Below are 26,421 nucleotides of genomic sequence, written 5' to 3' on the forward strand. Positions count from 1 at the left end.
AGATAAAACGTGCCCCCCCACCCCCCTGCAACCACACATAATCATCACACAACCTCCTCTCATTAGTGGCTTCTCTCTAACTCGAGGGCTAAGAGCAATTTTCATAGGCACTGGTCTAAGATCATGAATAATTTTGTGCAGCAGACAAACATCTGAAAAGTATAAATGCAATTGATGAAATATACAAACCCCTATCTAAACAGTTTTGCACCAGACAAGAACAGTATTTGTATGTTTAAAATATTGGTTTTATTTGCTGATGGCCCAGTTGATAAGTCCAGATATAGGCTATCTTCCTCACACACTATCAGCAACTAGCTAGTTGTTTATAATATATGTAGCCAACATCAAAAAGTCACCTGCATTTTTTTACATGATTTATGAGAGAGCTAAAGATTCCATATGAACACAGGACTTGTGAGGAGGCTTTTCATCCACCAAACTTATATTTTCTCTCACAAACATTTTATGTGACGTGCGCTTGACTTAAGTATTTCCTTTTTGCCTTTTGTTAACACTCTAAAGCTTTCAAGATGTTTCCCTTGTTCTATTCAGACACGATCAATTATGCAGCTTGCCAAAACAATTCAGGAAATTCCTGCAAATATGCACATATGTTGTTTCATTAAAATTTCAAATGAAGGCATCTCCCTTGGGTGGACTAAACCTAGCTCTCCAAGTCAACCTGATTAAATTTAAGGAGAATAAAATCCAAAGTTTACCATTGATCTCAGGTTGAAATATTCTGGGCCACATTTATCCACATATCCACTTTGAATTTTTAGATATTGCCTCTGACATACTGTTGACAGAAAACACTAACAATGCAGTGAATTGGAAACCGAAGCTGTGTTTTGATCAGCATTGAAGGCACCCATTCATATATTCCAGCTCTCAAAACAACCTTGACATAATGTTTTGTGTCTCTTCAAAAAAGCCCTGTGCATTGGTTATTCAATTGAGTACTCATTTTGAACTTGCATCCTTACTTGTGACGTGTAGGGAACTGATTGAGGTTATCATAAAAGCCGGTGGCTAGTCTCATGATACCCACGAGGCAGTACATTCCTTGCAGTCAGTGTCTTAATCTCACGAGAATATTCTCAGAGGAGTTAGCTTTCAGAGCAGCTCTCCTCTCAGATGTCCCTTTCAAACAGGTCTTTCACATCACTCTCATACAAAACGTTCCAATTCGGGACCAATCTTCCACAGTGTGAATTTCCCCATAAGAGGATTGGATGAGGAATTGGGAATGACACACAACCGTGACTGGTAACTGGAGACAGAAATAATTACAAAGAGTTCCTGTAGCGACTGCAAATATCCAGCCTGGAGTGTCATTGTGTAAATGATGGGAATCAAAGATAGAAGGTCATCTCATTACTGGATGGATCCTGCAGCTTCAATTAATTCTCATATCAAAATACATAAAAGGCATCTCTTAAGCTTCTGATTTTGGTCCCCTTGTGTGAAGACTGCTCCTTAAAACATCACTTTCATATTTATGTAGCTATTATGATGGCTGTTGAAAAAAGTAAAGAATATGAAACCAAACTTCATAGTTTGCGTGTGCGGTACCAATCAGCATTTTGCTTGTTAAACTTAATCAAAGAGTTTTCTGTCCTAATTGACTAACAAATCAAACTCTAATGATGGTCACTTTTGTAGATGAGTGTAACTTAAATAAAAGCTAAAATAAACTTGTTAGGGTGAATGAACTTTGAGAATTCAGCCATACTTTTTTTTTTTTACTGCTATTTTATTGCTTTTCTATTGTTCTATTATTATCTTATTGCTTCTGTATGCTGCTGTAGCGAAGAAAAAAAAAATTCCCCTCGGGGATTAATAAAGTAACTACCTAACCTACCTAACTTAACCTATACTTACAAACATTGAAGTCAAACTCTTTCTCATCCCAGGAAGTTGAATACTGCCACATTGTTAAAGCCGCTGGTGTCTCAGCGATACGAACAAGGTGCATAAGGTTTTTACACTAGAAACCACATAGTTCGATTTGTAGAAATACCATGGTTTGGGTTCAAATAAGTCATTTTATATAAATAACATGTATGTTACTTAATCTACTTAAAGTATGTTATGTAAGTAACTTACATTTCTTAAAAGAAATCTGCGTTTACTTTTGCTTTCTCATGGACTTGAACACCAGTCTTCTGGTTGATGTGCTGTGTTAGTTTAATCGCAGAAAAGTCACAATACTGGAATTTGATTAGTCAACGGCTTCAAATCCTTAAATGCAAATGAGGCAAATCTGCTGACAGGAGGTTCTCCTGTTTCGCTGCTACAAACTGGCCCAAAGAGTGCAAAGAATTCAGAAAATCTGCAGTGATGAGAGCCAGGCAGGAGCAGATCCTATTCTTTGATGTCTTACTAGGACTTGGGAGTATTGAGTTTTGAGGCTGGTGTGCGTGACCTTGTACTTTGTCTGTTATGCATGTCTGTGTAAAGGTCAGGCACATAAGGAAACCATAAAAGCAATTTGTCACCGCTTGGAATGAACGGACAAAGCATCTGACATCCTTGGCTGCACACTCCAAAATATATTAAGCCTCGGTGTCACATAGCATTATTACTCTATCATTCTGTTCCTCATTTCTGTCAGCACTCTTAATATGCTCTGTGAATGCTCTCTAGTGGGGAAGCTGCACTGTAATTCCAGATTTTTAAAAAAAAGGCTATTTGCGTCTTTAACAAAACATGACACGCCTGTTGTAATTAAAATAGTTTTAATGAGATAAACTCCTCTTTTCTTTACAAAAACTAAGCCAAATAGTCTCAATCACACGGAGGCACGATGAGTCCGGGGAGAAGCTGCAGAGTGTACGGGGGGGCTAAAACCGAAATACTAGGAGAAAAGGGGGGAAAAAAAGGCCTTTTGTGTTCGTCTTCTTCATGGCGCAGTTGCCCTGACAAGCTGCTCTCCATGCTAGAGTGCTATGTCTTTGTCAGCACAAGTCCTAATACCCCCTACTGCAGACAGAGCTAGAAGTAAATAGGTTACCAACTGATAAGGTATCCCATTTCTTCTTGTAAGTTACACTGTCTTTATATCACTATGTCTCCCATTGTTTGATAATTAATGACACAATATTCATTCCCTGAGGTGGATGTTTCACTTTCCTTAAAAGATCTTCTCAGAATGGAGGAGGATGGGAACTTCTTACTGATGTGTTACGCACAGTATGAGAAAAAGGAAAATAGTAATAATGTTCTCTGTGTTTGAGCGGCAGCCTCTACAGAGACCTGTTAAAATAGCCTCCTCTGTTTACTGTGTATTTGACCCAGTGGGGAACACACTGGAGAGACAGCGAGGTGAAACCAAATGGATTTTGTTCTTACCTGAGAAATGCTCCCCTATGAGTCATTTTCTGATTGCAGAGCACTGTCTATCAAGAGCTTGTTTTATTTCACTCGTTGATCAGCTGCTGCGCTGAAACCGACCCTTTAAAACAAAGGGTATACAAGAGCGGAGTGGAAGATAAGGGAGAGAGGCTTGGCCGAAGGGATTGCAGTGGGATTATCCTGCAGCAAATGTAAATTATACATTTTGAATGATGGCATATGTCACTCATTTAACAGAAAATGCATAACTTAAGCTTGTGCATATACAAGATATGAGTTCTTTTGCTCAAATCAGATGTCCGGCGCTATCTGGATGAGTTTGCTGAGTTAACCTCTGCCAATCCTCTCTCCTTGAAATCAAATTTATGTAATTAGCAGCAGCAAATTCATTTTGGAGGAAACATAAAGCTTTCTGGATTGTTTTTGTTTCGTTTTCTATCAACAAAACAGATAGAAATGAAGACATTTTGTGCACATATCTGGTGAGGTTGTATGTTAATACTCAACATTTCCTATTTCATTTGTTTTCTGTACAGGATCTGATCAGAACACTGTTACTTATGGTTTTATTGAGGTACTAAAAGCACTAGGGCTAGGTGTTGTTCAAAAATGTTTGATACCAATACATAGCAGAAGATGACGTCACACATTACAATACATATCTATTGTTTTCATGCAGTAAGAGGAGAAGAGTCTTTCCTAGATAGTTGTATGTGACTACAATTAATACATATCCCCTAAATGCCTCATGGAAGATGCAATTAAGCGATGTTACCGAAAGCCCTAATATGTCGGCAATCAGTAAACACTAGCCAGCGGCGAGTCACTGTGCTAGCTTCTCTAAACACAAAGGACTTCAACAATATTCAGATATCCCACCAACACACTAAACAATATTAGTTTAAAAAAAAAATAATAATTGTGCAGCATTATCTCATTTGCAATAAACTTGTGTCTGCAAGTTTGGCCAATGTCCACAGCATGCTGCTTGTTTTCATTCAGTCGTACCACTTTGTTCATCCTCATTTGTCCTGCCCTGGGATGAGCAGCTGAATAATTCTTTGTTGTTGAGATCAGTGGGAGAGCCGGATCGACCTATTGGACTCGATGGGGATAACAAACCAATTTAATTAATTCCGTTAATGCTTTGCTTTCATTCTCTTTTTTTCTTCTGTTTGGAGCTGTTGGATTTATTTATTTATTGGGGAATAACTTGTTAATCATAGTGTGGACTTCACAGTTTGTGATTTTGTGCTTTACTTTTAAGGTGAAAGAGGTCCATTTCATACATGGGCATAGATGAATTGTTCAAGAGTTACACAAGACATCTTAGCTATTACATCCTAAACATAGCACACGGACTTTCAAGTAAATTAAACTCTAACTCTTCCAAAGTAATAATTTGCTTTTTTCAAGATGACTGAAATATATATTAGTGCACATATTATGCCTAACTTCAGCTGCCAGAGCCTCATATTATCAACAGCTTAATACATTGTTACAAGACAAAAGAAGGGCTGTGTACTTTGTCCTGCAGCCGCAATCCTCCCGTGTATAGTCTCATTAGAAAGGGACCACTTTACCGCCACTGCACAGTAACTCTTTCAACGTGTTGTATTACCTAATACCAGAACTGACCTGACCCTGTCTTTTGAAATGAAATAGTTATTGAATTTTGCTGAACTATAATTGCATATGTGCACAGTTTACATACACGGTTCCTATCAATCAGAAAAAAGTATTCACACAGGTCATGCTACCGGGGATTGAACGTGATGTGAAAAACCGCCACCAGACTGCTTCACTTTGATTAATTCACTTCTACTGACGGACTGCTGCACTTTCTCCAGTCATGTTTATCAGTTTACTGAATTCAGTACTAAAGTCAACCTACCGATATTTACAATGCCAAGCGAAAATAGGCTGTCACAGTTTGCGCCCCACCCGTACATTTACATGTGAGGTGTGTGAATTTCGACAGTGTCGTGTTGCCTCCTGGGGTGTAATGCTATCTGTTGAAGTACTGGAACGTGCATGCACAGGCTTGTTCAACAGTTGTTCTGGATTTCCCTTTCCGCTATGTAGCCTAGATGACAAAGGTTGAGGTTGTTTTGGGTTTTTCTTCATTTTCTAGTGAGAACATGAATGTCTTAATCACATTTTTATAGAAAGAATTTTTGGAGACATTATAAATCCTAAATGTCAACCACATAGTGGTGCTCGATGAAAGTCAGGGGATCAGCAAAGTCATGATTCAAACCAGGTTCCATCATCTGGGGTACATGGGTGTATGCATTGAATTTCCTGGTAATCTATTGACTCGTTGAGATATTTCAATCATGACAACATAGACAGACATCACATGAACATCAGAGTCTCTATGGCTTAAAACAAGCATTTCTAGCAATGTTGTAGTCAAGTGATTTACTGCTAAAATAAGAATATTTATAAAAAAGTAAGAGGTTTTCTAAAAAATCATGACCTAGAAATTGCAATTGTGCCGAGTGCTACCATGTTGCAGATTTTCAGAAGTCTCATATTGTCTTTAGGGGAGTTAGCACAAATGGTTTTATAATTATTCATCTCAGCAAAGTGACTTTACCTCAGGAATACATCTCCCCAGCCTTCAAACCCTTCAAAAATTATCACTGAATTTCAGAAACCTGAAATTGTATTCTTGAACTTGTGTGGAACTCAAGAGGGAGCTCAGTTCACAGAGATTTAAATGAGGCCCTCACAAAGTTGCATTTCAATAAGATGTAACTGAGGAAGAGAACACTCGTGTAATGATAAATAGACAGTGATGGGAAAAGGGTACTGGTGGGTTTTGCTGTGGGGGTTGCTTGGGGGCCTTTCCTTGATCAGGGATCATGCTCTCTCAAACTGGCTTTTTTGGCAGCATGAGGCCTGAGTCAGTGAATGGCAGAAGCAACTCAATGACAAAGTCAGAATATTCAAAAATACTACTCATCACAAACGAAGCGAGGCACGAAGAGTTAGTTTGGGCAGAAACTTATTATAGTTGTAGAAGTTATACAGTACATCAGCCTCATGCCTGCTGCCAAGTAGGCCAGTGTTAAAAGCTCACACTTATAGAATTTAAAATTTGTCAACTTCAGTGACTCATCGAGATTCGAGGCAGAATTTTTCAGCACTCCATACATGGAGAAGTGACTGCCACAGATAAGATTGATATGTCATGAGGTGTATTATTATTAAACAATATATTCTCTTTCACTGCTTTTTTCTGAGAATGTATTTATTTTACAAGAATATATTACTGATTATATTTATAGACAGGATTTTTTTTCCCACAAGCTGCTACTTTTTGTTGACTCTAATTGCACCTCAAAAGATGATGATAAACAAACATAGCCTGGACAGAAAAACACACCCTGGGACTATGTCGAAAGCATTTTATATAGCATTACACCTGGATAAAGTGGCAATTGAAAGCCAGTCAAATTATGATGTAGTTCCTAGCATGACAAGCAGATCCTCTTATAAAGAGTGACATACAACACTGTTCAGTAGTTCTGATTAAAAAATGACTTGGATATTGGGCAGCAGTGGGATCATAGTCATCATTAGTTCAGCAAAGGTGCTAAAGGGAGTGAACCTGCACCTCAATATAACAAGCTTTACTCATTATGAAGGCAGAGATAGCATATAGCCCGCACATACTCTTTTTTGCTGTCATGTTTTTAGTGAATAAAGGCAAGACAATGTTTCAAAAAAGCCAAGACTATATATAGTATTCTATTTAATGTGAGCTTAAAAGTAATGGGCTGAGCTTCACTTTCTCAAAGTTGTTCGGTACTGTTCTTTCCCATAGCTATTAGAGTACAGATAATGCAAATTATTATGTACTTCACATTATCTCTGGAGATGTGTTTCCCCGTAAAGATAACATCTCGGGTTTATCAGAATATCTAAAATGGCCCCAGACACCAGCCTGCTGAAACACTAATATTCACTGATCTCTGAGAACAAATGAGCACACGTCGTTTGGCAGATCGCCTAAAATTAGTTTTTGGGATTTTGTGCGGAAGTCGGAGACAAGGAAGGACGCTTCAGTTTAGGTGTAGGATCTAAATTTGCAAGTAACTCATAGCACTTAATTAATACGGGCTAGACACACCATGCATCATTTTCTTACCCCAGACGCCCAGCACTTAATCATGAGGAAAGAAGCCAGGTCAACTCTAAATTAGCAATTGCAGAGTGATGTTTGATCTTTTATTACCGCCCCTGTGGAAGTAATGGGATTGCTTCTGTCTTTCTGTTGATGTAAACCATTAGCTGTGAACATATGAACACTTCTAACATAACGGCACCTTCTAAATTTAATGACAATTTCACTTGGTACCACCATGAGGCCAAAATAATCACTGTATGTCTTGAGTTATTACTTAATCACTTTCAATATTTGTACTGACCTGTCAGGAGTAAACAAAATATTGCCTCTTTTTTTCAAACTGTAACAATCAGCTAATATTAGTTACACACCAAATTAAGTTTTGTTTCTGGCTATGTTTGCAGAAACTGATCAATAACTATAATTGTATTGCATTTTTCAAGCATTCCTGTTGTTTAGTGGAAGAGCTCAGTATATTAGGAAGGCATTGACAATGGTAGTGACAGGTCATGTTCTTTTCAGGGTAACCCATTGCGAAAGCATCTGCCTCTGAATCTCCAAATCAGAAAGGGATATTTAAGACTTTTTATCATCCAGCTGTCTTTGAATCTGCGTGACTCATTGTGACACGACAACTGCAGATTTCCAACAGAGTACACGTATGAATAGCTGGAAAACTGTCTGAGTGACAAAATTGTTCAGGGGATTTCTCAAATCTTTTCCCCAGTTACTAATAGAAATGCTCCAGATGAATTTAAAGTGGATCCTAAAATGATCCAAAGAGCTGGCACTACATTGTATCACATGTTATCCCAAAATGTGTTTCCAGTCCGGGATTGATAACTGCAGGGCTGTGTTGAGTCACATTTGGTTTGCTAATAGCATTGTATGTGCCAAGTACCAAAGCAAAGGCTTTTTTCCCGTCTGACATGTTCATATATGACACCTAAAGAAGGTCAAAATATATTTTAAGATGTTTAGCATATTTGAATTTTAATGTACAGCTCTGCTCAGTATTCATGATGAAAACTAGACCACCACAGAAGGATATGTGGTGACAGATCACCTTGATGCAGCAGGGAGTGAGCATGTGTGCTGATTTAATAAGCTGAGCTCATTATGGAAACTGAAATAGACTGTAACCTATACAGTTGGGTTTGCGGCCAACGCGTCTTTTTTGAACATCAAATGAACTAAAAGAGACAGTGAATACTGCAATGTCTCAAGAAGAATCTAAGGAATATCTAGTGTCTAATGAGAAGCTGATAAAACAATGCAAAATACACTTGTCAGTTTGTGATATATTGTAACAGTTACACATTTTGATCGGTACTCAGGAAGAGCCAACGTATCAGTTCCAGCTAAATAATGCAATGACCATTATGACTATCCTTTAGCCCAAAGCGTGTTGACAATTGTTGAGACCAACCACTTTCACCTATACAGTGCAACCTGAAAATATTCACAGCGCTTCACTTTTTACACATTTTGTTATGTTAGAGCCTTATTCCAAAATTGATTAAATTATTTTTTTTTCCTCAAAATTCTACACACAATACCCCATAATGACAAAGTGAAAAAAAATGTGTTTACAATTTTTCAAATCTATTAAAAATAAAGAATGAAAATATAACACGTACATAAGTATTCACATCCTTTGCTCAATACTTTCTTGAAGCACCTTTGGCAGCAATTACATCCTCAAGTCTTGTTGAGTATGATGCTACAAGCTTGGCACACCTATTTCTGGGTAGTTTCTCCCGTTCTTCTTTGCAGGACCTCTCAAGTTCTCAATTTTGCTGTTTGATTGTTGCTCTACAAAAAAATAAATATAATAATCATATAATACAATTCAACTGCATGACAAACTATGGTCTTCAAAATGACACTTAAACTGAACACTTCATGGACACTGACAACAAATATCTAATGTACAGGATTTTTTTTATTTTACAGATCTTTTGTATTACATTTTATAAAATGTAAAAAAAAAGCCTCTGCCAGAAACCGGTAGATTGCTCCCTCCAGGTGGGGACGGAGTGCCTGCCCCAAGCGAAGGAGTTTAAGTATCTCGGGGTCTTGTTCACGAGTGAGGGGAGGATGGAGTGGGAGACCGACAGGCGGATCGGTGCGGCTGCAGCAGCACAACAGGCACTGCACCAGACCGTGTTGGTGAAAAGGGAGCTGAGCCGAAAGGCGAAGCTTTCCATTTACCGGTCGATCTACGTTCCGATGCTCACCGATGGTCATGACCTCTGGATCGTGACCGAAAGAACGAGATCGTGACTGAAATGAGTTTCCTCCGCAGGGTGGTTGGGCTCAGCCTTAGAGATCGGGTAAGGAGCTCGGACATCAGGAGGGAGCTCGGAGTCGAGCCGCGGAGTAAAGTCAGCTGATGTGGTTTGGGCATCTGATCAGGATCCTCCTGGGCGCCTCCCACTGGAGGTTTTCTGGGCACGCCCAACTCGCAGGAGACCCCGGGGAAGACCCAGAACATGCTGGAGGGATTATATATCTCATCTGGTCTGGGAACGCCTCGGGATCCCCCAGGATGAGCTGGAAAATGTTGCAGAGGAGAGGGAAGTCTGGGCCAATTTGCTTGGCCTGCTGCCACCGTGACCCGATCCTGGATAAGCAGAAGAAAATGGATGGATGGATGGATGGATGGATTGTCAAAAAAAAAATCTGTGAACACAGTGGATTGTGTTGAATATTCAGTTCACACTACTCAATTTCTGCTTTGAGTTATGAGCCACAAAACTCATCCACGCCACCTTTCAAGATTGGCTGCACCAGGTTCGATGTTGTTTAAAATCCATGCATCACAGACACATCTCCCTCACTAATGTGCACTTACATAACTGTCTATCCTATTTTGTATGTATTCAAGAGTGGGATGACAATGCCACAAGTGCTGAGCATATTGTTTTCAATGTCACACTTCTCTTAATAGTTTTTTTTCCTGGTAGTGCCAATGAAAACGAAGTCCTTGTTCTCTGACAGCCGATCAGTCAAGGACTTGAAAAAAACACACAGTTGCATCGCAGCAGGACAGGTGAAGGGCAGTTTACATTTGTCAAACAAGACTTTTAACCACTTCACATATTTTTTTTTTAGCTTTGAACTGTTGACTTTTTTATATGATTGAGTCAACAGTTTAGTCAGGAAGACTTGACCCTATAGGAAAAGTGATCTTGTCATGATACCTACAGTCGTAACATTACAGATCATCAGCCTTGTTTTTCACTCGTCGCTCTCGTGTGTGCCTGACAGAACAAGATAATATATTTTTCAACCTGTACAGACGTTTACACGGACTGTGTAACTGCTTGCATTTTACATGTGCTTTGGGCATGTGACTGCCACCAGAATCCTATTTTTCTATTTCACGTCTATTTTACACACTGACTGAGGATTTAAGCTGCTGCTGCTGCTGCTGCTGCTGTGCTGAAGACATGTTGCTTTCAATGTGCAGTTTAGGTAGACTCAGCTGAATAATAGTTGAGGTCCAAAGTTACTTAGATTTTCTTGTTGTGGTAAAGTAAAGGTTCGTGTTTTTTATTTTAACATGATCAGATGGTTTAAATAGTGTTAAAAAGACATTTGAGGCTGAACAAAAAGTTCAGCAGATATTTGGTAAGAAAAATCCATAAAAACTAAATAGTGGACCGATTCAAATTTCGACTTAATAATGACTCGATGATAACCTGGTGTTAATGCACCCAAATTCACTTCCATTGGGGATTGTTAGCAGTCGCTGCATTCTAATGGGCGTACGACTGCTTTAATTTGATAAATTATTGGACCATCTTTTAACCACATTGCCACTATATGATGTAAGTTGTGCTTCAAACCTCACCACGTTGAAAATGCCAAAGACACCGCCTCCACCCCGTTGTGTGCAGAGTGCAGCACTATGTCGGTAAATGAGCACTGCAGATTTTTGCAGCTACGGTTTCAATTCCTCAATATTTTCTGGGGTTGCTACAACTGTTCGTATCTTTTCATCTAACTCTAACACCCCCGCCATTGTGGGAGCTACATTTCAAAACAGATGATTTAGTTTATCATCATCACACTCAGCGACCTTCACTGGTCACTGATTGGCCCACCCCTCAGTGTGGCTGAGCTAACCTTGATCTGAACACAGTTTCCAGACTATCTGGATTAAATAATCACAACAGAAATGGGCTCTCTCGATGATGGCACTACATGAAAAGTTACCAAACTTCTCACTGCTAAATGTTTGCCGAAAAGCAGGGGAGCTCATCATCTGGGAACGTTGAACGGCGATACAAAATTTCATGGCATTTCATTTAATTAGTTATTGAGACATTTCAGCCTGGACCGGAATGGTTGTTTGTAACAATGAAATACTTACATTTACATTCTTACAGCAGTTCTCCCGTACCTTTAGCTTTTGGCTTATTTTCACGCTACAGCTCTCCTCGTTATCTGAAGGAGATGAAGGAAGCTACACCTCCAACTATCAGAACTCCCAAACTATCCATTCGTTTTCCGTCCCTTCCAATAAGTCTCCCAGAGGAATGGAATCTGAGGTGTCTGCACATCTCTAATAGACTCGGTGATAACAACTACCCTGGTTGCACAGTGCCTGATGGTTGTGTTTGGATCTCTGATAAAAAAAAACAGGCCAGAGACTATTGTGTTTTGTATTTGGGCTGAGCTGACTGTGGTTCCCCATCCTCAGAAGCATACATCAGCTTTACAGAGTATATTGAGCGACTTTTCAATTTCACATTTGAAAGCGTACTGTGTGTTTTCTCTACATTGTACATTCACTATGATATGTAACAGAAAAAACAGCTGAGCTTCCACTCATGCTAGCAATCACACTCGCGTGGTTTCTTCTCTTCTCTTTTGACACGTGTAAAAATAACAAAGTTTGGACGAGCAGTCATCATGAGCAGTCAGGGTGCTGTGAACTCTTATTTTGTCCAGTCCTTTATTTATCTGACCTCCCACCGATAACTATAAAATGAGGGAGTGTGTGATTCATAACTGCGGGACAAAGGCAAGGCAGATGACAGATGGAGGATAGGTGAAGTACTTAGCCTCTGCAGGGTAGACTCTGCAGGTTACCTGACTCAGGTAATTATTACCTCTGTCAGAGGAACTCCCTTGGCTTGAAGTCCTCTCAGAATTGGTCCTCAGCTCAGCTCCAAGACCATTTTGTGGTTGATTAAAGGAACAAATTATAATTTTGTACCATGAAATGAATTTGGAACATGAAAACCCTGCGGACAAAGAAGCTCTCAGAAACAGCAGGGAATTTGTTGAGGAAAAAGTGACAGGGAGGAAGGAGTTTTTTGGAATAGGGTAATCAAAATTAATTCTAAAGACCTTGATTTCTTCTTCTAAAAATCAAACCTTGCTGATTTTTTTTTCATATTAATCACTTTTCATCAGTTCAAATGAATCACCAAATGAAATAGTAAAGAGAAGCTAAAAGTAATATAAGACAGGAACAATACACCTTTGCTCTTTCGCTCCACGGCACATTTTCTGAAGCACTGAGGAAAAGCTGGCATTTAGAGTGAATGCAGGTTTAAGTGCTGCTCTGCTGTATAGCAGCAGGAAAAAACTACTTACATAAGAGATTTAATGAACTTATATTACCACAATAAAAAGTATGAGAAACTGATTTCTGCACTTTTAGTGATTAACATATATTGTTAAAATCAAATATGGATGCCGTAGCATAGCTTTAATGACCTTCAACAATGACCATTACTCACTATCTTTGGTTAAAACTAATCCTGTGCACCATGACTTGAAGTGCTTTCACCCCACTTTTGAACAAAAACTGAGCAGCGCTTCAGGAACTGCTGTGCAATCTGAGAGTAGCTTGGGGAAAACCTCTGGGGTGCATAAGAAATCAGCACTCAAATAAAGTTACAGGAGATATTCAACCATGAAAGCAACCTTGTCAAGACTTCCGTCAAACACTGATGATAAGTACTTCTTCATAACTTCCAATCCAGTCGCTTTATTCCCAGCTCTTGCTGCTGTTATTCCCAAACCAGCCGATGGATTTTTCCAGTACTCACCTACACTGACTGCATTAGAATTACCTGCATTAGCATTCAATTAAATGTAAAACACCTGAGCCTGTGCTGTGCTATTATGAGTCATCATATTATGCTGTGTGGTTATAAAAAAAAAATATAATAATAATAATTTTAAATTTGTATTCTTTTGATGTTGAAGAGTGAATCAAATATTAATTTACACGCACTCCCTAGGGGAAAGCATCATACCAGTTGCCATGGATGCGCTGTTGAATTTAACTACTTTTCTTTCTATCAGAATAAGCAGCAGATAGATCATATACAGTGAGCAGCATGGCCAGAGATACAATTGTCCCTTTATTTCTGTCCTGTCACGGCCCTCGTCACCTGCATTATCAAAACACCAGGGTCTTTCCTCAGGTTGCTGCCTGTAGATATGGCCATTAGTTCTGCTCCTGTGCTTACGGGAGAGAAATCCCTGGTCAGCGTACGGCGGTGAGACAGAGGAGTGAATGACATCCTATCCAATTACTTGTCACCTCTACACAGGCTGGTGCAGGGACTTGAGAGGACCACATGAGACAAGCAATTACACAGAAAAAGATTCTGATCACTGCAGAGCTATAGCACACCTCCGCCCAGCCACTCGTGTAGTTTTCACGTCTTAAAGTGATACTGACTAAAGTGCTGTGGCATTTATAAGTGTAAACACATTGATTGTCTCCAATATCCCCTGAGGGGTTTTCCAGCCTAAAATCAAAGTGGGATCTATATGTATAAATGAGATCTTAGAGGAAATACAATATGTGCTTTGTAGATGAACTACCAAGTCTCGAAAGGCTAGTTAATAGTACAGCCAAACATTGATTTTTTTTTTTGTGTGTGTGTGAGAATAAGGCCTGTCTAGATTTGACCATGAGCATATGTTTTGCAAGTCTTACTAAAAATGCCACCACAGTTACTATAAGGAAAAAAGGAAATGTCACTGGAATGGGATTTATTGTTAAACCTGAGTAGAGAAAAAACAACTTCCCTGCTGTGTTGTGCTGACACAATATTATCTCAATATCAGGTGGCAACCTTTTACCATATCTTTCAGGTTTTTTTTAAACATTTTACTCTCCAAAGGGGAACAGCCACAGGGGCAATTAGACATGGTCTCAGTTTTACAATATTTTTAAGACAAGTATTTGAGTATTGAAGCCATGTTTAGCAGCACAGATCTTTGATCAGATTCCATTAAAACTCTAAAACAGAACCTAAAGCTCATTCATAAAATTCAGTCAGTAGGCTACATGTAATATGTTATTCCAGGATATTCATCATGAAGGGAATCCAGGAAAATGTTGTTCACATATGCTGACTTTAAATTATTTATCCAACCACCTTTGCTTGTTTGTTTTCTTGATTTAACAGAAAGGAGCACCCATTTGAAACTCTTTGACAGCCAACTGCTGTTGGCATGTTAGATACCGTGTACAGAGCGAAACCAAAGACAAATGTGACTCGAGCAATAACCTGGAAAAAATGTCTGAAAGAGAAGAAAGTAAGAAATGCAAACATACAGTACACTTCATCTGAAGTTATAGGATCAAATGAACATTTTTTGAGCTACCAAGTAGAAAAGGTTTCAAATCATCAGTTGACGTTGAATATGCTTTTATGAAATTTAACACCGCACTATAGCCTCAAACCCGAAGGCCTCAGCACATCATTCCACAATTATAATATGAGAGTGCTTTGTGCATTTGTGTTTGTTTGTTCCCCCGGTTCTCCACTCCATCTTCCTCCAATCCTCTCTACGCCTGCTCTAAAAACGGTTCAGGGAGTGCAGCCTTTACATATGCTTTCTTTTAAGTTTCATTTTTGATGATTAATAAATATTCAGCAGGTTTTGACTCCTAAATCTTTTATTTTGAAATCCAGAACTACTGACGACTGTTTCCACCGTACTAACGGTAACAGTTATCCCGTGCTTACAATAATTGTTTTAACAGAGTTTGTGTTATGCTTTGTCGACAAGTCTAGATGGTGCAAAACACAACAGATTGGGGTTTGTTAGAGAATCCCCAGGGAAGAATTCTGAAGTATTTCACTGAATAACCATTTAGCATTAGCACTAACTAACTTTTTTAGTTGTGGCATTAAGTGAACAATATGGATACACATCTCAGGAGTGCCTCCTTTCTTAAATTCATTCTGTGTAGTATACAATAAAAAAAAAAAAGAACTAAAAGGTAAAATATTATCCTAGGCTATACAAAATGATGTTTAATTATTGGTGTGTAAAAAGGAAGACTGCCCTTTGCACAGGAATCAGGTGAGGCTGGTGGAGAAAGTCAAGGTAGTGGGGCAAAATTCTTATTGGTCATTGGAGCGGCCAAGGACAAAGGTTGCAGCGCCAAGAGGGTGCTTTGTACTGGACGTAAGAGGATTATGAGATGCACTGCAGACCAACTGTATTCATCTTTTGTAGTTCTACCTGCAACTACTGTAAGTGGTGTGGTGCAAAGTTAATATTCCTCGGCACACAAAGTACTCAGAAGCCTGAAACGTTCTTTCTCCATGATACTCCAGACTAAAACGACTCAAAACAGCTTGCTTGCATTTTGTGCATTTATCTCTCTTCACCCTTTAGCTTTCATCAAACTTTAATTTGTTGCAATGCCACAGGTTGGTGTATATTCTGTGCCGAGATGCTGCTACCGGGATACAACTTGTGCCTACGCTTATTATTATTTCGTGTGCGTCCACCTCGCTTAGTTGTTTGACTGCCGTGCATTTTAAATACTTTCCCTACCCCATTGTGTGCTAGCTCTGAAAAAGTCCTGCTAATACCGCTGATTGATCGTTCACTTAGAAATCTTCGTGCAGGTTTTAAGATGAACCCCATGATTTGCAGCAACATTGATTTGAGATAAATCTGAGTAGAGGATTTTGTGCATCCCGCATTGAGGTTTATACAAAATCTGAGACGTCTCATTTCACAGTCACTTCCTGTTCACTCAGTCTGTGTATTTATTTTTGAACTCCGTTAAGCAGATTTTTAAAAGTTGAAGGAAATGTCAAATTTTTAAATTATAGTGTTTTGCTGATTAAGGGTTTGCATTATCATGTTTGTTTTTTTAGTTTCTGATTGGCCCAAATTGAGATTACATCACTCAATGGGCACAGCATGTGTAAGTGTTGTCTAGTTTACACGGCTGGCCATTCAGTTTGTGGTTAACCATTCAAGTAGGTCTGGCACTCATGCTGTTGGGCTGAATACTAAATAATACAGGCCTTTTGGGGCTGTGTGTATAGTTTTGCAGCCCCCAGATATATAATTCATTAGTGTGGGATATTGAAGCTTTATTTGATGCTTTGCCTGGGGATAATGCTAATTGCATTAAATATCTCATTGTCAATCCAAAACACAAATGCAATAATGCATTCACTTATTGAACAGTTATGGAAATATATAATTTATATTTTAACAGTAAGGTCAAACTTTTTGCAGCAGCTGCTCTTTTTTCACCATCACACAAACTTTATTTTACTTGGGAGTAATGTGTGTTTTTGTCAATTAATTTGCCTGATGCTGATTTTTTTTTAACTTTAATTTCATAACATTTCATCTGACCTGCTGCATAAACACTCGGCTAAAATGAGCTGATTCAGGCAATCTGGAGATGGATTGACTGCCTGATGATAATCTGATGAATTCCTGCATATATGAATGTTGTAATTGAAGATGCACCTCGCTGCTCATAAATTACAGCTGATGGAAGTGTGGCATGGGGGAAGGCTCTGCATAATTGGGCTCAGTGGCATAGGTATCATTTAATTAAAAAGTGTTGTGACAAAGGATGTGTTTTTAAACAGTCAAGCTTAACTCAGGGAGAGAAGTCGAGGATGGATGGCAAGCAAACTCAGCAGATGGTTGTGAGAAAATGCATAGAGAGAACATCATTATGTGGGAAGGTGTCTACAAAAATACCAATACATAACTAGTAATTAAAAGTTAGGTGCTGTTCTTTTCAAGTGACAGTACTGAATGATGTTAACAAAGGAGTCGGTCCTGTTTTATGCTATTATCTGAATAAGGTGTGGAACAGTGCAGAAGATAGAAACTCCGATCAATATGACCAATTAATGATCAAAATAGCTTGCTGAAGCAGTACAGTGGGTAGGATTGGGTACTAAACTTTGATACTTTCATGGCACAGACCGGAGTGCTTCACTACAATATGCTATCAAAGAATACCTTGTCGTTCAATATCAAATTTGTAATACCAGGGGCACATCTACACTGACACAGTTTTATTTTAAAACATAACTTTTTCTACGTTTACACAGGAGTTAATCCCATCAGTGTCTCTGAGCCACAGCATTTACCACTCGTAGTCTTTACTTAGGTGGAGCGCCCACATACAGTAGATGAAATCACTCAGTTTCAACTCAAGAACAATGTTCCTCAGGATGCCTTATTTCACTTATTTTTCTTTTTAACAAACGTTTGGCCTCTTACCTGCTGCAGTCATTGCTGGCTTCTCTGCAAGCTGGCATCAACCAATAGTATGTGAGGCATATACAGAAAATTAGTAAATTATAGTGTCGAGTGATAATTTGCATGCAAGGTGTGTAGAGGACATCTGCTAATTGTAGACACATAAAACAACCTGGCTTACGCTCTCCCCCTCTAAACTGCATGGGAACTAGAGATTTGTACCTTCACATGTAATCTCATTTTCTTCGTCTTAAAATAGATTTAGTAAAATTTTTACTGAAAAGGAACCGGTATCAGTATCATAGTATTTGGAGTGATAGCCAGCACTTAAGGGCAAGTTAAAACTCCTGTCATTAAAAAAAGAGTGTTGGGGCATCTAGCTTCCATCTTCTTCAGATAATTATTCAATAATTTGTCAATATTGACATACTTGAAATAGTGTTTCATTCAAAATGTGTAGGTATAAAACTTTCAACCTTCACTGGTGTAAATGTTGCACCCAGACATCCTAAGAATTTTTTACTGACCTGACTCAGTGATACTTTCACCGAATGTAATTAACGGGATTGGAGAGGCACAATATTTAACACTGGTGAGTGCAGTTGTTTCTTAATGGAGCACTGCTCGTTGCTGTTCAGGAGACAGTTTACTGATGCTTTGTTTGCTTCCTCTTTGCCTTTATGTGCCTGGTTTTGGGGCATTGTGGAGATTGCTTTTGTTGTGTTACTCGCTATTGTCACACAGCTTTACCATCATTTGTCCAATTTAAGGGTTCAACGGAAAACTGCTGATCACACTTGCTGATCATTCACTGCTGAAAAAGAGGATGCATGTTCAGTCCCGCTTCACCGGCCGAGTCTAATTTCAGTTTTTTCCTGTATTATCTGTTCAGCCTTTTGCTCTCCATTCAAATTCATTTCGCAGGACGTAAATTGAAGAGTAAATATAGCAGGAACCCTGTGGGTATCAGAGCCCCCGGAGGTGTAAGCAAGGCGCCTAAGTGCGACGGGAACGAAGGAGCTGTGGGCGACTGTTTCCTCCTGAGGGACTGACAGATGCTGATGCTGACAGATCGAAATAGTGATTATTCAGAGCTTAGGAGATGAACTACTGCTTGTGTTAGCTGGCCCCCCTGGCAGCAGCATCACTCTCAATCACTCCTCCATAAATCACACACTCATATCCTGGCACAGTTAAAAAGAAAACGCACTATTGAGCACATGTGGTCATGCTGATGAAAGAGTGCTCATCATGAAAGAGTGCCACCGATGACCACGACGGCTGTGCACTCAGCAAAGGGAACAGGGAGGACATGTGCTGTGTTAACACCGAAGGTCTTTCAACTAAACTGTGGATTACTGCTCATATCTTATTTTTGTGCAGAGCTTTTCATGTGTATTTTTAGGATGTAACCCCCCCCCAAAAAAAAAAAAAAAGTTCAGCTATGACTTTATTCAGAAAGATTCTTTTAGCTCTGTACCAAGCAGTGATTTTGCAAGTGCAAGGGGGGGTTATGGCTAAAACTAGCATAATCTTTTCTTTTATTTAAATACAGTATTTTTACAGCTCAGGGATGTGTATTCGTTTTCATAGCCTCTTCTTTCTGCTTTAGCATAAATATACATTTTAAAGTCCCTTATTTTACATTTTGCTGGTGTATTATTTGTTGTCTTGATATTTCTAAAAAGATGCTTTCGTGGTCTTAAGTATCAAAGTCCAAACACCTCACTCTGTTAGCAGAGAACCAGGGATTACGTTAAGTAACCCAACGTTTTACATCCTGTCTATGCGGCTCTTCTCTGACGCGCTACCAACAGGCTGTTTTTTTATATCAATGACCTTCTTTTCTGAGTGGCGCATACCCAAGCCAATACAGTTTTTTCTTTGTTTTTGTAGCCTGCTAGCTCCGCAACAGAATGACCGCTAGGTGTTTCTTTCAGATAAAAGGTTGGACAGTGTTTGGGGCAGATATAGGTCACAAGTGTCTGTTTGTGACATCACAAATGGCACAGTTTCTGAATATGGACTGTGTGCATTTCTCTGTGGACTGAGCATTTGATTACATATTTTCTGTTGTGGACAGTATTAATATAGCACCTAGAGTTTATGATCACAAAAACAATAGTAATATGAATTTATACAAAATGGGACCTTTAAAGTCTTGGTAAAAGCCACTTGCGCAAAATAGGCTATGTCATCAGTCAAAATCAAAATGTGACCAAACTAAAACTGCATTCAGAAAACAAAGAACAATCTGGTATCATGGTATTGCTTGTCATTTGTTAGTTTATTGTGGTCAGTACTGCTGTCATAGACAGTCCTCTCCACAGCAGGAATAACCACCGGTTAGAGACAACTATGGTCCCTTTCCAAATATATCCAGTTTGCCTCCAAACAAATGAATAGGTGCCTTTCCCCACATTGTCATGCGGTGTTGCCCATCATGTTAGTTGTGATAAAAGCAATAAAAGGTAACTAATGTAATTGTACTGCAACCTTGACAGATTCCAATTTAAATGCTTCAATGTAAATCCTGTGTACTGTAGACTATATTTTGTAGCATGTATTCATATTATTTGGACTGCAATTCATTATTAATGTGAAACATGTATGTCTTGTGAGAAAACACTGACCTTAGACAACTTGAGAGCTCCGACTGCAGCTGTGAATGAAGCCCATAGGACGATAATAAACACAGCCCCATATTTTCTTGTCATTTCCAATGTGACAACGAGGTACAACGTTGAACCTACTGGAATAACCTCGGTGTGTTTCACACTGTCAGACAAAGGTGGTCATGTTCTTTAATTTACAACTCTTTACATGCAAATAGACTTGCATCTATGTATGTTTATTTGCATGTAAAGAGTTGTGATTTGTATGTTCTTACTGGTTCCAACCAAATGGACAAATCACTTAATCTTTTTTGCAGTGGAACAATCACACTGCAGTTTAAAGTAATACAGTGTGGTGACTGTAAATTCCTACACTTTGAGCTTTGTCATTGTGGTGGCGGGGCGTGGTTTGGCTGATTGGGGGAGTGGTTCAGGGAAAGGTGCCTGGAAGGGGCTTAATTAGCCCCAGCTGAAATCAATGATTGATTGTCCCTCTCTTCCTTTAAAAACCCAAGCAACAGGACACCGGGTCTCACTCCTAGGGACACGGAAAGGAAGGCTGGTTGGCTGACTGCGGACTGATGGTGTGGCATGTGCTCGAATGCCCGGCAGGAGAGCACCAGAGTGAAGAGTGATCGTTGGTGGAGAAATGAACAAATTGGAACAGCGTACTTTAGTGAAGTGTGGTGCGTTCAGCCGATAGAACCCACAGTGACGGCAAGGATGTCTGTCACAGTCATCTGTTTACATTTTCAGCTTTTAACATTATACCTGCTTTAAAAACAATGAGCACATAAGACAAAAAATATCATAATAACATAATGATATTAGTTGCGCTGTAAGTCCCATTACCATTGCAAAGGCAAGACAAAGGAACTCAATGATGTGCTCCGATGAGCCATGAAAAAAATCTGCACTCCCCCTGAAGCAAAGATGGAAAGCAAACAGCTTCCAAGCAGTTTGTCATGTTGATTATTGGCCAGGAAACAAAGTGTTAACAACAGATTTCTCTGGCACGAAAAGGCATAAAATAGTTTGAGTGGGTTGTCATTTTAAAGCAATTTAGGAAGCAGTAGGATCTCATTATTACATCAATTTAATTCCAATTAGAAGAAATGAATCAAATTAGCGTTTTCATAGCATGTGGCAAAATAACTGGATGAGAAGTGATCATGACAGACAGAGATAACCACATCATATCGGCAAACTGATCTGAACTTTCTCTCATTTTGATTTGTGTCTACGTCTTTTGGGGATAAGGACAAAAGGTAATAAAATCAAATCAAGGTGTTTTTGAGTTGAGTTTTCACATCACTAGAGAATTTTTTTAAACTGAATTTAATGACCCTTTTCAGTGATATTATCTACACATTACAGGAGTCTTCATATTCTGCACATATTCCAGTATATATTGAGAGCATATTGATAAAAAGAAGCTAGACCCAAAGTTCGATGCAAAATTTGCATTCTTATTCAACAGGTTCTCCATGCATGATCAATGGTTGGTTTCAGCTTTTTTTGTGAGGTTTGAATTTCCAAATAATGTTGTATTTATTAGGCTCAACACTGTAGGCTACGTATGTTCATGATGTCCTTGGAGGAATTGACATCTCTACGTATATATTTTATTTTGCCCCATATAAATAACTTGGCTTGAAGGTGGCTCTGAAAAGTTTGTAGTTCCCATCTCCTCTGAAATAGAGGCTGCGGTCATCTTTAATTCATGTAAGTAGTACATTTTAAGCTACAATTTGAAGCTGATGGAAGTTTTTACAGCGACAAAAAAAAGTATCAGCAATTTTGTTCCCTCCGTGACCACAAAGTACTCCTACTTTCCACTATTTGGAAGTTTGGAAGTGGAAAATTACTTATAGAGACTGAGCTTTTGTCACAAACTTTGATGTTACCGAACAGTGACTAGCGAGTGCGGTTCTGTTATATGCCGCAGTAATCGACCACATCATCACTTAGATGGTGCCATGGTGAATACCTAAAATTAAAGTTTCCACATTGTCATAACTTAACTGCGAGTGAAATTTATTGGATTGAGAATATTGCACTTTTGTGAATATAGTTAAAAATGGCTTCTTAGCTTCCTATGCATCTATATGGCTAAACATAGTGTTCCCATCATTTCTGCTCACAGGGTTTGTCATGTAACATCTAACTGGAGAAATTATATATCAGAAAACTGAACAATGTAGTAATGAAGAAACTGTATGTTGTGACTTAGGGATTAATCTGTCAAAATGACTGTTAACTCACCGCTCTCCCTGTTTTTGAACTTTTTGCTAACTGACCTCAGGTATTGACTGAATCAACTGTCAGAACATGTGGGCTGTGAAATCTAATTAAGCACATGTTTGTCAGTCGACCTTTTTGAACTCTGATGTTGTTAGCAATTGCTTAAGGTGTCAACATTCAAAGAGTGTTTCCCTTTGTGTTTTTGCTCTGTACACCCAGTACTACTCGACAGACGGCAAAAACACATTATTATAAGTTTATTTTCTTTTGAAGATTAAAATTCCTCCACTGCTGACATTTCCTTTAAAACAAATTATGGTTGTTTTGTTATTCTATTTCTGCCAGAACTGGTTAATTAATCTGCACATTCAGATAACTATTGTGAGTAAAGATTCAGACCACAGCAACAGGCCATTGATGTCTTTGGTTTCCATTGTTTTCAATGAAATTCAATAATCTCTAATTATGACTTTAATTTCAATAACTATCATTAATCTCATCAGCTAAAATAAAACCCCTTCTTCAACAGTGAAAGCATTTTGCACAGGAGAAACACTGTACATAGAAGGTTTCTATAGATCTTTCAAATAAAATCTATTAAGAGTTCAAAGAATTTTGCAGTTAAGAAAATTAAAAGCATATCTAATAACCTTTTAGCCAACTGATGCTCATACCGAACATTGGCCAAAATATTGATCACTTTGAGATCAAGAATCCGAAATGGATATTTTTTTTATATTGATGTCTGCAAGTGGTTTGATTACTTTCTGTTCCTTTGTTCCTTTCTTCACCAGTTCATGAATAAAGCAATCATGGAGGTTAAGTGAATGGCCTCCAATTGTGCTTGATTGCAAGCTGCCAGAAAGCCGCAATTTGAATCATCTTTTTTTTTCCTCCGGCTCCATTTCCTAATGAAAATGCCCTCTCCTTCTTTGTTGCAGGCCAGTGGGGTCAGTGCATTGGGGAGGAGTGTGGTTCTGGCGGGGTTCAGACAAGGACAGTATGGTGCATCCACATGGAGGGCTGGACTACCCACCACTCCCATTGCCAGCACCTGGACAAGCCAGAAAGCCAGAGGCAGTGCTTTAAGGTCTGCGACTGGCACCAAAACCTCTTTGAGTGGGACGTGTCTGTCTGGGGGGGCTGTGTTCTTGTCCCTTTCTTTTCTAATGAGCTCAAGCTGAGGACGGCTGAGTGCATCACAGCACAGCATGGCATCCAGAGGCGCAAAGTCCACTGTGTGCGCACTTCAAATCGAACCACAGTCACCTCGAGGATATGCGAGTTCTTTTCCCAGAAACCACCTGTGGAGCAGGCTTGCCTCATCCCCTGCCCCCAGGACTGCGTCGTTTCCGACTTCACCTCGTGGTCAAGTTGCAGCAAAACCTGCAGTTCTGGCCTGCAGCATCGGACTCGACATGTCCTGGCAACATCCATGTATGGGGGGGAAAACTGCCCAAACCTAACAGAAACGAGGACTTGTTCTAGCGCCATTGACTGCCCTGCAGGGGAGGGGGAGTACCAGTACAGCCTTAAAGTAGGGGCCTGGAGTGAGTGCCGACGTCCCCATCACAAGGATGCCCTGTTAAGTGGACGGACCACAGTGGACTTCAGCATCAGCTCCAATGAGAACAACACAGTCATGTTGCACACGCTGGCTTCTCACCACCTCCACTCCCATCACAACCACCACCACCACCACCACGCTCATGTACACAACAAGTACCCCGCGTCCTGGGAACTGGAGGTGGGATACCAGACACGACATGTCCGCTGCACACGTAGCGACGGCAGGAATGCTATGCTGAGGTGAGCTGTTCACAACTGCACCTTTCATACACTGATTACAAAAACAACAACAAAAGATGAATATAATAATGATTTCAAAATGAGTACATACCCAGAAAATGGTTGATTTTAAAGGATGCATACTTGAACACCACAAGGACATGTTTTAATGTTTTTTTCCTTATTTAGTCATTAAGAATATCAATAGTTGTAATATTCGTCTGTGGATAAAGTGAGTTGGCCTCAAGCTAATACTGCCCTCTTTAGCTGAAATAACTTGTTGTATGTGTTTTGCATAAATGTCCACCAGTCTCTGACATTGCTGTGCTAAAAACTTTGACCAGCTTTACTGTTCAGTATGAATATTTGACTATTCATTTCTATATTTCTATATTTTTATATCAACTATCTGGCGATCAGAAAATGCACAAAAGCTTACCTGGATAAACGGTAGTTCTGTTCTAATGTTCTTTTTGGACAGAAAAGGCTTTTTTTCCTGGTACGTGTCCCACGTATACAATCTCTCTCAGAGTTAAAGCAGATGGTTGGATTAAGAGACACCTGCTGATCCTCTGATGAAAGTTTAGGATCTTGGAGATTTCTTTTTGTATCAACCAGTCTGCTCTTAGGTTGAATTTGCTGGGGCAACCAGGCATAGACAAAATTAGCAGTGATGTGAAATCTACCCTACGTGTTGATGATTTTCAATCATTTCAAATGGTTTGGAGACCTTTTTAAATCCCTTGCCAGATTTGGAGGTATACATAATCTTTTTGCTAAAGGCCTTCGAGAGATCTTTAGATCTCGGCATGACGACATCACACTCTTTAATAGGAGGTCCTAATCATGGCTACCTGATCTAGAACCCTTGATTCTAATTTTATGGATTTGAAGGTGTGACAAATGTAGGGAGAAACATACTTTTTCCACGTGACTGGACTTTTTTAGTTTTCATTCATTTAAATTATGAAAACATTTGTTTGAACGTATCACCTTTATCTTTTGACAGTGTTACAAAGGATTAAGTGTTTGCTTGTTTAAATATGTTGAAAAAGCCAACACTTTCAATGGGATGGATTTATTTTTTCACATGACTATATATATGAAAAATGGGGCATTTCTTAACATCTAGCAAGTTTTCTGTGTACACAGGAAATTCACATCTTTGGAATAAACTCTCTCTTAGTTCAGATCAACTCTTTTTGCTTCTACATGTGAGACCATCGAATTCACTCTCAAGCAGAGTGAAAGTAAATCTTTTCTTGGAGTTGATTTTTGACACTTTTCATGAGTTGAACTTGAACTCTTTGGGAGTTAAAACTAGACTCCCATGAAGAGTAAATTTTACTTTAACCTTGAGTTGTGTTAATATGAACTTTTTCACAGTGTTAACAGTCAACACTTAAAAGTGTATTATTTGACATTCATGGAGTTAAAATTTCATCACTAAAGATATAAATCAATCAATGCATGAATGGTACTGTGATTGGTATATGTTACATTCCTACCTTGTACACTTATGGTTTTGAATGATAGCCCCATTTTATTTATCATTATGTCTTCATTGAAATATTACTAAACAGCATGCTTTAACAAAACTAAATGTAATTTCTGCCCATCACTTGGATTTAATTTGGTTGCTTTATTCTCAAAAGTTACAAAGAAATAACGAAGGCATGCTGGGAAATGCTAATGCAGCAAAGCTGTGCAGGTTTTGAATCATGCTCCTCAACACTCAGCGAATGAACACCAGAA

The 26,421-nt window shown here is 39.1% G+C and overlaps 1 protein-coding gene across 1 annotated transcript in view; it reads left to right on the top strand.

The window, feature by feature from the left end:
- thsd7ba (thrombospondin, type I, domain containing 7Ba) overlaps nucleotides 1–26,421 on the top strand; it is a 164,999-nt gene that overhangs the window by 48,251 nt on the left and 90,327 nt on the right. The window contains exon 4 of the mRNA XM_069698655.1: nucleotides 23,820–24,687. Coding sequence (XP_069554756.1) covers nucleotides 23,820–24,687 — 868 coding nt within the window. The remainder of the gene's footprint in view (nucleotides 1–23,819; nucleotides 24,688–26,421) is intronic.

This window comes from Brachyistius frenatus, unplaced genomic scaffold (assembly GCF_029030835.1).
Source record: "Brachyistius frenatus isolate BFR_SWC_R1_liver_20210118 unplaced genomic scaffold, ASM2903083v1 Contig_27, whole genome shotgun sequence".
Classification (NCBI taxonomy): Eukaryota; Metazoa; Chordata; class Actinopteri; family Embiotocidae; genus Brachyistius; species Brachyistius frenatus.